The 12,937-nt window shown below is 40.0% G+C and overlaps 1 protein-coding gene across 1 annotated transcript in view; it reads left to right on the top strand.

Moving 5' to 3' along the window:
* Positions 1 to 7,799: 7,799 nt before the first annotated feature.
* The window catches only part of LOC127171950 (beta/gamma crystallin domain-containing protein 3), a 30,442-nt gene continuing 25,304 nt past the window's right edge, over positions 7,800 to 12,937 (top strand). The window contains exons 1-3 of the mRNA XM_051120926.1: positions 7,800 to 8,325; positions 8,825 to 8,924; positions 10,921 to 11,246. Coding sequence (XP_050976883.1) covers positions 8,222 to 8,325; positions 8,825 to 8,924; positions 10,921 to 11,246 — 530 coding nt within the window. The 5' untranslated portion in view covers positions 7,800 to 8,221. The remainder of the gene's footprint in view (positions 8,326 to 8,824; positions 8,925 to 10,920; positions 11,247 to 12,937) is intronic.

The raw sequence follows: 12,937 nt of genomic DNA, 5'->3' as shown, positions 1-12,937 counted from the left end.
GGATCATTTATTTGGATTATTCCAAATAGATAAAACTGTATTACTCACTGCTTTGGTAGAGCAACTCAATGAACCTACAGGCCAGTTTACACTCTGTACACAACTGATCAAAACCTAACTTAATACAAAACTGAATAAGAGAGCCTTTTGCTACACTGTAAAATCCAATAGTTTACCTTACTTAGATATAATTAGTTATCTTTACTTAGTTGCTATACTTACTAGGTTTTATTAAGTTACAGCTACTTTCAGGCGAGTAAAACAGTTTACTTACTACTTTGAGTGACGCTTACTTAAAATATTCAAGTAGCCACAAAGAAACCAATGACATTAATAAACCAGTGAGAGGCAGCAGTGCACTAATATGTTGCTACTTTGCAAAATAACAACAGAAGAAGAAGAAAAGCAATTTTTTTTTGAGGTGGCAATTGTTAATCTGCAGTTATTTTTCACTAGTTACATTCACTCATTTCCCAAAGTCATCTTGAATGTTGTTTCAGTACAACTATATATTTGAGAGAACGTCACATAAGCTGACTTCATAAATTGATGTTGATTTTCGTAAAATGTTGTTGGTGTGTCTTATTTTATTTATTATTATTATTATTATTATTATTATTATTATTATTATTATTTTATTTACTTACCATTATAGTGATTAATGTTCTGTTTGGTTGGGCACTTGGAACTTTGCTTTTCTTGTTATAATTTTCTTCCTATTGATGCAGCAATGCAACATGAAGTCATAATTTTTGATTTCAAGGGAAGAAAAGTAATAAGGAGGTTGCTTTTAGAAGGTAACCTTCAAGTTCTGTTATTGCAATTAGCTAAATCTTTCCAAATCTTTAGCTAATGTATTTTTTATATTTATTAATGATCTTTTACAATTTTATTGTTCTTCATAAACACCTTGAGAAACTTTATTGGGTTGAGACAGTACTTTAATATTTGTGATAATGTGCTCAAGTCACAAACTTCAACATTCAGCACGTGAATCACAACGATGGTAACAATTCAATTTTATTTATTTTTATTAATTGTGACAATAACCATTATATTATTTTATTTTCTCTTTTTGTTGTGTTACTGCTGACACAAGTCAGTAAATAAAATTAGCAAATAAAAACAACAACAACAGTCAAACAAACCATTTGCATAATTTATTCATGCCGCAATGCACTCTGGGAGTCAGTGAGTAGCTATACTAAGTCAAGTGTAAGCCTAAAGTAAATGATCAAGTACCCCCTACAGTTCTTTTTTAGTTACTAGAGCTCCCGTGTAAGTAAACTATACTAAGCATTTGTCACTACAACATACTATTCTTATTTCACTTTACTTAGTTTTTTTTAAGGCAATCGGTTTGCATGCTTTTTTTAAGTAAGCCCAACTAATTAGATTTTACAGTGTACATCTACATTAATACCATATTGAAATATATTCCAAATCTAAATGTTTTTTTGTAGATGAACAACTACATACGTGTTAGTCTTTTAATTCCATTCCCGTCTATGCAAAAATAGTTAACCCTCAGGAGTAGTGTTGTAAATGGAGTGTGTAACATTTACTGAATCTGAACAGGAGGAGTGGCGTTCTTGTTTGTGAAGAAATGTAACATAGGAGAACATTATGTAATGCAGTTTCTAGTGTTTATGGGTCATAATAGTGTTATGAAGAATGAGTGGATTGGAGACTGTAGGGAGTGTTTCCTGCATTTCGGATGTGAAATGAACTGCAGACGAAGCGTTTTTTTTTTTAAAAAAAAGTGACCTACGTATTGATAAATGTGTTCGAGCGATTATAGAAACCCTAATGCATTTGCTCATGTGATTTTGGAAACCGGACTGGAACACATTTGGTTCAGTTTGCACATTTTATTTGATCCGAATATTTCCTGCGGACAGCCGCGCGTCTACATGAATGTCGTGAGTGTGCGGGGCCGCGCGAGAGCACAATCACTACATTTATTTGTGTTGGAGGTTTGGCTGTGATACTGGCCTATCGCTTTCTCTCGGCCTGTCACCGCTGATGGATGAACTTCGGCGGCTCTGGATGGAAAATGCAGGAGGAGACCACCGCTTTCCAAAACCAGCCTGCCTCGATAGCATGTAGAAATCCACACAAACCCGCCGTCCTCGTTCAGATCAGCACGTAGAAACTGTTAGGAAGCGTTGGCTGTGAGGACCGTAAAGCAGAGAGGGTTCGAGGGAGGACTCCTCTTAACCTCTTTTAGCAGAAGTCACGCTCATTATCGTCTCTCTCTTCCAGGTGTTCAGCTCTTCTCCAGAGCCGCGGCGCACAAATCCAGCCTTTCCTGCACTGGAGGGTTTTCCTCTGATCACAGTCTGTCCTGCAGGTCAGATACAATTTAATATGACGTTTAGAGGAAACTCCAAACACGCAATCAGTGACACAAGGAAAGCACTCAGACGGGGTGTTTTAATGATGTACGCTTGTTCGCGTGTTGCACTAATTGCATTTCTAATGAACAACAGCGTTTATCATCGCTGACAGATCGTGAAGGGCGATGGAAAAACTAAAGCGCTCACTGAGTGGCTCCGCTTGAACTGACTGAACACACAGAAGTGCTGGGGATGAAACTGGACATGAATCCGTGTGCCTCCCAAATCTTCCCACAATATGAACAGAGAAAATATACGAGGTGTCGAGCTCTGATGATTAATGAGGAGTGTATTTAATACCTAAATTAGCGTCCGCCCAGATCCAGCGTTTAGTTACGGCCGCCGCTGTCGGTGCGTTTGCTCTGGAGGGCGATTGAGAAGATGCAGATATCAGTCCGTCTGTAAAACCATCATATCCACACTCTCACACCATGAATGGTATCGTTGTGTATTGAGTCTGTGACAACGACACATATTGTCGTTGGACACTAAATCATTATCAGAGTGAAAGTATTTCATGGGGATCACTCAAAATAAATGTTACACATATATCATTGAAAAAGCAGTCTGTGGACAGGTGTTGTTGTGAGTTTGGACCAAATGAAGTGCTACAAAATGGACTTGTGGTCCATTACCCTTAAAGTAAAAAAAAAAAAAAAACTGTCTTACTTTGACATCTATAATCATAAAACCAGATGGAAATCTGCTTTCATTTCCTCTTGTCCTCAGCCCAGACATAAAGACCGACCGAAACACTCGGCTTTGAATTCACATCAGTTACTCGAGACGTATCCAGTGTTGCTGCTGGTTTATTCATATCTGTTGAATGTATTTGCTTGCAAAATATATTTTTGATTTTATCTTTTAGTGTAAACGTCTCTGGAGAAATTCTGAAAGAGACATTCATTCATAAATGCTCTTCTCCATTTGGCTTGGCATTTGTCAATGTCACGTTGTCATGTGAAAAACCTGTGTGTTAGTTGTGAGCAGGCCTGTGTGTTCACAAAGATATAATAACTTTCTGTTTTTTTATAAACAGATATATGATGTGACTATATGTGACCCTGCACCATAAGTATCACGGGTGTATTTGTAGCGATAGTCAAAAATACATTGTATGGGTCGAAATGATCGATTTTTCCTTTATGCCAAAAATCATCAGTAAGGATCATGTTCCATGAAGATATTTCCTACCTTAAATATATCAGAAATTAATTTATTTTTGATTAGTAATATGCATTGCTAAGAACTTCATTTGGACAACTTTAAAGGCAATTTTCTCAGTATTTTCATTTTTTTGCACTTTCAGATTCCAGATTTTCAAATAGTTGTGTCTCTGCCAAATATGGTCCTATCCTTATTTATTCAGCTTTCAGATGATGTATAAATCTCAGTTTAAAAAAAAAATGAACCCTTACGACTGGTTTTGTGGTCTAGAGTCACATATGTGCATTTATGTTTCAGTTGAGCCTCTTTGAAGTGGACAATTAGTAAAGTCAGTAAAGTCACAAATGTTTAGTTTTGAACAATTCTGCCCTCTGGTGTTTATAAGTTAGAAACAAAAAGTCTTAAGTGAGTTGTGTGTGCAGATATTGACTCATGTGTTTGAGCAGCTGTAGATCTGCAGAGGTTTGGGTTGCTAATGATTTTGGCAGCCTGAGCACTTAATCATTGGCCTATTAGACACACAATGGTCCGTATAAACCAGCTAAAATGTTTAAACGGCTGATGCTGTGCTGTTGGATAAAGCTGCTGTGTGTGAGCGGTTAGCGGCGTCTCTGGAGAGAGTTTTCCTCTGTTCGGTGTCATTAGTCGAGTCATTTATTACAGGAGAAAATCAGCACTGTAGAGGCCTGTCAGTTGCTGCACCTGCATCACACGTGTGTGTGTGTGTGTGTGTGTGTGTGTGTGTGTTTGGACTCAGTGTTCAGCTCAGTAACATCAAAGCAAATACCCTCTTCTTGGACAGCGGTGATCCACAACAACCAAATGAGTAAAATCCAGCATAAAACCATTCGGCTACTGTGAATCTTGTGAATATTCAGTCAAGCATGTGGGAAACATTTATTCTGCAGGCTTGTTGGAGTGGTTGCCTAATGCAGTTTGACCCTGTAAAGCTCCACAATTAACCAGACTTAACCAGACGCGCTCCAAATGCTCCTCTGTATTCAAAATAGCTCCGAATCTGGCACTCCAGACTGTTTTCATTAGCCAGCGCTGATCACACGAGCACAAATCAATCTCTCATTGTCAGTGGAATAATGTACAAGAGCCGAGCGGCTGATGAAACCCAGACCGAAGCGCCGCCGCGCCGAGGAATGGGAGGTTTGCTCTGGAAAATGTAGCTCTGCATTTATAATATCACACAGTCTCTTTTATCCTGTGGTCGGGCCCCGGGGACTAATAACTCTTACTCAGTTTGGTGGCCCCTGGACTGCTTTTTCTCTTACTGATGGCAGACATATGGCTTCCGGCTTTGTGTGTCGTACAACAGATGTCAAAGCCGAAATGATCATTCAGCTTTCCTTATAAAAGCTCACCCTACCGCAGTCGGTCCAAACGCCCGAGTCTATCAGGACGCTCCTCTCTTTCATCAAGTGATGCGCTTTCTATTGACCAGTCTCTTCTCTGCTTCAGAGTGTTCAGATCTCAGGTTTTCACTTGACATTTTTACCAACTGAACTGAAGAATCGGTTTCAGTCAAACGGTTTTGCTGGATTTAGTGTACCAAACATACGGTGAAACCAAACAGCCAGGCAGACACACGAGCCGCATGTGCCACTGGGCTGAAGCCTTCACTGCAACATTGTCAAACAACTGCAGAAACACTCCTATATTTGGTGTCGTGTTTCCTCATAACATCATGGAAAGGCATCGGGCTGCTGGTCTCTGTGAGAAAGCGAAAAAAAAAAACACCTCTTGGTGAAATGAATTTTATTGAAAATAAACAGATAATTAAATAACATGAGATCTGTTTCCTCTGCTAGAGATCATTTTCAGCTGTTTTAATCAATCTGGCTCCAATTATGTTCAGCCTCATTCTGAGCCAACATGAGCTTTTCCATGAAAGAGCAACACGTATGTTTTATTTCAGAGAGCTGCCTGTTAAAAAGTACTGCTATTATTCTCCTTGGACTGGTGCGTGTTCAGTCTCAACTCCGAGACACAGGCGTTTGTGCAGCGCTGCACACCTAATGACCCAAACCTCGCGGTCGTGGCGGTGTTGTTGTCGCCTGTGGAAGGCAAAATAAGATGTTTTGAGAAATGTCTTTTTGTCCATACAGTTGAAGTCAGCAGCATTCAAAGCTCTTTGGTCGCACACTTTAATTAAAATACGGTCATGCGGGTTTGGAGGGACACGACGCGAGGGCCAATAAATGACAACAAGCTTGTCATTTTTTGGTGAACTGTATCTTTAAAATTAAAACTATTTTTTTTTTCTCTTTAACCGAATTGATTGTGCATAACATAATTCTCTCTACTTCCCCATCATTGAAACACAAAACGCGTTTCAGTCACTGAACGCTTGATGGCGCCACTGGAACAGAAAATATTAAACAACTTAAAGTTTCAAACTCATCTCACTAAACCTCCATCATCTATCAGTTTATTAATGAATGTATCAACCATGCATGACCCTGCTGAAAAAAACAATAGACACCATCACAAAATGTGTAATGGTTTTACTGGTTATAATGGGACTTGTATTGGTTTGAACTGAAACTGTAATGTGCCTGTTGGTCTCTACTGGTAACTGGTCACCTTCTATTGGTGGCTTGTTAAAACCAAATCCAAATCCTAATGGAATATGTTCCATAACATGTGATGGTTATATTGATGTTGTTGTTGCTGTTGTTGTTGTTTTTTTTTTTTTTACAATAGAAAAACACAATAGAAACCATCACAGAAATTCTAATGCTTTCTACTTAAAATTACAAGCATTACAAACCATCAACTTTTTACCATTAAAAGCATTAAATGTGGGTTCCTGTAGTGTGTTTTGGGACATATTCCATTAGGATTTAGTGGTATAACAAGCCACCAATAGAAAGTGACCAATTACCAGTAGAGACCGATTAGAGTTTCTATTAAAGCCAGTACAATTCCCATTATAACCATTAAACCATTACAAATTCTGTGACGTATCTATTTTTTTTTTTTTTTTTTTGTCTACAGCAGGAGAGAGAGTTTCTTTATTATCCACATTAATCTGAAAGTATGATGAATGTTGGGCCATTTTATGGAAATGTAAATTTTTCTGCCCCTAGCATTTACAGAAATATTACATCGCTGCATATGTCGATATTATACCCAGCACTAGGTTGGTTTTAACCCAGCAGTTTTTACAGTGTACACTTGAAAAAACTTTAGGGTTATAATTTCTTCATATTTTAAAATTAAACCATGTTATTTGAACAACTACACCACCTTGAGCCATTAATGTGGCAATATTTATTTTTAAATTAATTATTGAGAATTATATAGAATTTCAAGCATCACAAAACCACGCGTCCCCACAACCATGTACAAAAACATTTTTTTCTACCATTTAAAATACAATCATGTATTCATAACTATCAAATATATGATATAAATGGCATAAAAACTAAATGCTAAATAAATATTATAAAATATATAATAAAAGTAGTGGTCTCCTGGAGTTTTGTCACTGGTGTTACAGATGAATCACAAACAGTGTAATGTACAGTTGAACAAAAATTTGAAATATTGATCACACTGATGACACCACTTGACTTCCCTCTTCCTATTTCCTAAAGATCTATGAAAAAAGGCCCATGATAAGTCCACTGTCTCTTTTCACTTATCAGAAATTTCACTTATCATTTATGTCATGCTTTCATATGAAGCTACTTTACTGTTAGGAAATAAAAAAAAAACCTTGCAGCAGTTATTTTGTAAAATGCATTTTTGTCACTGAAAATTGTCACTGGTGTCCCCTTCCTGTCAGGTCTTATGTATGATTCAGCGTGTCACTGGTGTTACTGTTTTTTTTCTGTCACTTTAATTAAGACATAATCTCCTTATTTCTTGCATTTTCATTATTTTTCCACATGTGCTGAGAAAAAAAAATGGAGAAATAATATTTCATAAAAACCTTTAACATTGCCAAAGAAAGTGACAAAAAAGATATGTGTGGTCTTTAAATAATTGCACAAAAAACCCATTAAACTGCCATTTATATGTATTTATACAGTCAAAAGGTAATCTAATAATAAGTTTAAATGTTAGAAAACAAACTCAATTTTCAGACATCTTGCCAAAAGTGGACATTTCTGTAGAATGGCCCAGCTGCATCAGTCGAGCTAGCACAGACATGTGGAGTTGAACAGGTAAATGGTGTTTTATACAGTGTAACATTCTGAGCTGTTGAAGTGTGAATCAGGGTGTGTGTGTGGTGTTGACTTTTCAACGTTTATTCATGTCTGCTGCCTCATTCACTCCCACACCAGCACTAAAACATCAGCAGGACTGACACTGTAAACCGCTTTAGCGGTTCTTTTGTTACCACGACTAACCGAGTCGAGTTTATTCGCCTGTCAACGACACGTGCTGACTCGCTGTGCTGGTATGCTGTACAGCTGACATGTTTGTTCGACGCTCCTGTATCTCCACATATGTTTTAATCTGTCAGGAATATTCTTGCAGCCTCGCACGAGTTGATCATTGACTTCGACTCCTCCCAAACAAACTTCCTCAAACTCTCAGTGCGATCTGTTACAGCGCAGAAATGGAGATCACACTCAGTTCGGAAGCGTTTTGGCCTCTCGAGTCTTTTTAGATGTTTGCTTCGTTTCCTCACGATGTCCGATCTGAAGAGGCAGATGTCCTGGCACGAGGATTTCGCCAGAAACATTTCCAGATTCTTTTCCAGAAATAAATCCGCGGACAGCGAGAGCAATGAAAGGTTTGTCTCAGCTATTTTTTTACTCTTTTTTTCGGCTATTTTTAGCTCTTGAACGAGTGAAGTCGAAGCACGTTTGCAAACGTGAACATGTTTGGTGTAAGTTTGTGGCACTTTTGCACGTCGAGTCTTGTTAGTGAATTGTTTGATGTGTTTGTTCTTCAGCTGCTCTTTCTCTCTCTGTGTCAGTCTGTGCCAATCGAATCACCACAGCGCTGTGTTTGTTCTGCATTTCAAGTATATTTAATGCAGATGATTCAGTTCCGTGCCTTTTTTTTTGCTCCTGTCCAAACGGGCTGGAAAAATTTGGAAGAAAAGAGTCATTAGACAATCGCAGGGTGTGTCGGCCTTACTATGCTTCACGTCTCTCTCTTTTGCCTCTGGAGAGAATCTGATATCCATGAACAGTTGAAGCTGAAGGCAGGTATCTGGGCTTGTGGCTGAAGTTGAGAGTTCATTATCAAGACTTTGCATATTCCTCTGATTTGTTTATTTCCCTCAGTGAGGTCAGAGAGACGGATGGATCCGCCGGAGTCGCCTGCAGCGCTGAGCCAGATCCTCATCCAACACCTGAGCAGCACCTGAACGCAGCAGCAGCACAGGTACGTCCGCCACGTGCCGTTACTTGACAGATAATTCAGTAACGCTCCATAAAAGCACTGGTGTTTTGATTGGTGTTGAGTGGATTCTGAGATCAACAAACACGTCTGTGACTTTTACTGCTGCAAAAACAGTATAAACAGACGAACGTTTGACACACATACAGTGTTCAGCAAAGTGTTCGTCCGGTCTGTGTCACCAACGTGCTGTTATTTCAGTTTCAGCTGAAGGTGCACTTGCTTTCGTAGAGCCGCGTTTGGATTTCTGCTTTCTCATGTTAAATTGGGTCAGCGGCGGCAGAGGTTCAGACGGCTCTTCATCTGAGCTTCTCGTGTTTGTCAGAGAGCCAAACATTTGAGAGCGGACCCGTCAGGACCTGTTTAACTCTGATCCCGCAGATCTTTCACAGAATGCAGATTCTTGAGATTTAAGGCCTGTTCACAGCTAAGACTGTAAGGACAGTTTACATTTAATAATCGCTCAAACTGTACAAGAATAGTGAGTCTACACTATGACTGTAATGACACAGAGGAACGATATGATGGGAAGCACTGTCAGGGTGAATTTTTTATTTATTTTTTCTTCCCCTCAGCTGATGAGCGATGAAAACAATCAGAATCCACTCAAATGTTAGGTGTTTGAGCGTTTAAAAGCGGCAAATGGCAAAACCGCAACACACGCTTATAATAAACAGAACTGAACTGTAGTCTTGTTTTGAACAAACTGATTTTTCAGTTCTGCGTTTTTTTTTTTTTTGCTAAAAGTAGCTGCTAAACCCAGGAGTAAATATTCTGGAATATTACAGTAACACTGGACTTTTAAAAAGGTGTCGCCTGAAATGCAAAGATGTTTTAGCTGTAAACTTAGTCCAGTTTGCCTTCCTTTGTCTTTTCTCTGATGGTTCTTGGCTTTATGCGTACAGTATTTTGACGTGTAGTTGAAATGTTTTCTTTTAGTTTAATTGATTAGGAACAACCAGAGGTGACCCTAGGGGTGGGCTAAGGGGGTTGAAGCCCCGAATGTTTTCAGTAATATGTTTTGAACATAAGCTAATTTTAACGATTTTTTTCATTTGTACAAACATATGTCTGCTGTTGGCAACAGCACCTCAGGTAGCACTGAGACTGGAGATGATGTGAGAAATATTGCCTAAACACCACTGAAAGCTGTTGCTTAAAGTCACTGTTAATGTCTCTGGGCTAAGCCCCGGATATCCACTCAACCTAGAACCGCTGACTAACCGTAGGTGTGTAGCCCGTACTTGAATATGTTCTGTTTAAGTGTTTGTATTTCTTATAGTTATATATTTCTCCTTAACTTCTCTCTAACAGCCACTCAAACCGATTTAAAAGAATGTCATCATCTCTCTGAGGTCAACCCCACTTTTACTGTGATACTAAGAGTGTCTTAGGAAGACTTGGACTGAAAAACTTTGAGAATTGTTTTTTAAAATACGGCCCTGGTGGCCAGTTGCATAAAATGATGAGATAAGTTGAAGTTAAGTAGAATACACTACATGACTTTTGCTCAGATATTCAGTCTGGAGAAAGTGAAGCTTGTTGCTGAAAGTCCGAGTGAGTTCATGTTTGTTTAAGAATGGTCATAATGTACTGTATTACATAAAAATGTAGCTTGGTCTAATTTTGAACTAAGACTGATTACTCTATGGCTAACTGCTAATTGGTGAGAGTAGTTTTTAGGACAGTCTTAACAGAGAGGCAGAGCTTAACTGTGTGTTAAGTCAGAGAGTCACCATGCCCAGGATTGAAAACTACTGCTTTTCTTTCTTTCATTGTGTTTTGAGATCGTTTTTCTCAGATGTTGGCCGTCAGACGGTTCAGGACTGAAGGGGTTAAGTGTTTGGGTGGGATGTACGGGGGGGAGGGGCGTGAGCGAGCGAGAGAGAGAGAGACGCTGCTGCTGCTGCTGGACTCGCTGTGCTCGCGCTACCGTCGCAGGAAGAGTCTCAGCGCTGATTTCCTCTCCTGCTCTCTCTAGGAGTCGCAGCCGTCTGACGTGCCGGACGGAAACACAGCGTCACCGACGGAGGACGGATCGAGAGGGGATGCCGGGGGCCCGGCTCCTCCGAGCGCCTCCACCGCGCCCCCTGCAGACGGCTTCCTCAGACGCCTGGGCAGCCTGTTCCATTTCAGCCGGGCGGAACCGGCCGGAGTCCAGCGAGAGAGACGGAGCGACGCGGACGGCAGCAGTCTGACTACAGGACAGAGAGACACGCAAACTAGCGCAGAGACACAGGAGAGCGGAGGAGGGGCGGGACCGGCCGAGGAACCGTCTGTGTGTCGTTCAGAGCTCACACACACACCGTAAGTCATTTTGCCGTCAGACCGTGTGTGTGTGTGTGTGTGTGTGTGAGAGAGAGTGAGAGTCATGAGGACACACTGGTTTCTCTCATACTTCACTCCATGTGACTGCGGCCCCCTGAGGCCTGGCGCCCGCTGATGATGTCATCGAACCAGCTGTGCACATCCAGAGTGCTGAGAATCATGTGAGGATGGTGTTCTTCATCAGCAGCTCCTGTGTTTTACTGCGTCTGTTATCACACACAGGAGCTGCTGATATGAGGCTGTTTCCAGATAAACAATCCAAACTCTGATGATTATGGATCGTATCTGCAGTTTATTGAGCTGTAAACGGCTGCAGCTGTTTCACACTGACACATTTCTTCTGTTTGTTTATACAGGACTGATGTGTGTTTATTTGGTTTTACTTTAGGGATGTTTTCAATTAGAAGAACAGTAAATAAACCGGTTCCCTGAGCGTGAGTGTGTGTCTGTGCACATAAATATTGTGTAAGTCTGTAGTCGTTGTGATGAGCTGAATGTAAAAGCGGTCTGTGGTAAGAGCTCATTCTGTGAAGGTGTGTCGGTTGAAGAAAGCGTCGCTCGTGGATTCTTCAGTTGTTGGACAGAGTCTTCTGTCTGCCCTAAAGGGTTGAATGTGTCGTTTGTGGTGTTTTATGTGAAGAATCTTCTTCTTGATGTTCGCGGGGTATCAGTAGATGAGTGGAGTGAAAAGCAAATGTCTTTTTTCACGATGGGGCAAAACAGTACGTTTAACAGCAGCTGATAAATCAGAGGGAAATGTCTTGTATGTCATTTATTTTAGAGAATTAGGAAAGTGTTCTGAGGATTTCTGTGATGAAATGGCTTTGTATCGAATCATGGCAACCAGAGGCTTTACAGTCCTGGAGACAGACGGATGTGTTCAGACAAGCCTGACAGACGGTTAATCAGCAGAAAGACACCGCAGAGATCCGCAGGGCACGAAACAATGCGAAACCAGCAGAACTCAATCAGACGCCGCTCTCTGCTCTGTTAACATGAGCCCTTTAACAGCATCTTTGCTTCAAACCTGTTTAAAGTTCAGGGCTCGTGTTCACAAAACATTTGATCTTACCACTAAGAGTTCTCTTAAATAGCAGTAAAAGTTTTTAGCTAAGAGTTTTCTCTTAAAAGCTATTCACAAAGCTGCTGAGACAAACTCTAGAGAGGAGTCTTAAGCTGAGAGTAGGGGCGGGGCTGACCTCGTTACTATGGATGATGTCAGCATGTTTACTAACAATGATTGGCTGATAGGGGAGGGGTCTCTGTCAGATTTACTCATTGAAATATTGTAGAGCACCATATCATGTTGCCATATTCAAATAAAGGTTTAAAAATAAACATGTTGCCACATTCAAATAAAGATTTTAAAATGCAGGCTAAGTGTCACTAGTTAAACAAGCATATGTTCAGCTAAATGTCAGCCTCTTACATGTGTGCTTCTCGTAAACAGTTAGCAGATGTGCATATAAACAACCTTTTAATTATCAAAGTAGAATAATCATGGCTGTAAATGTAATACAAATGTAAAAGAAAACCAAACTGCATGCAAGAACAGCAGTTACTTCTTGCCCAGCTTGTTAATGGAAAAACAACGATTTAATCAAAGGAAAATTTGGAGTTGAGAACCTAAAAAGATGCGTGGGGAAAAATATGTGTGCAAATAAACGTAG

Source organism: Labeo rohita, chromosome 10, assembly GCF_022985175.1.
Source record: "Labeo rohita strain BAU-BD-2019 chromosome 10, IGBB_LRoh.1.0, whole genome shotgun sequence".
Classification (NCBI taxonomy): domain Eukaryota; kingdom Metazoa; phylum Chordata; class Actinopteri; order Cypriniformes; family Cyprinidae; genus Labeo; species Labeo rohita.
The sequence above is the reverse complement of the archived record's forward strand: the minus strand, read 5'-3'. Positions and strand labels throughout refer to the sequence as shown.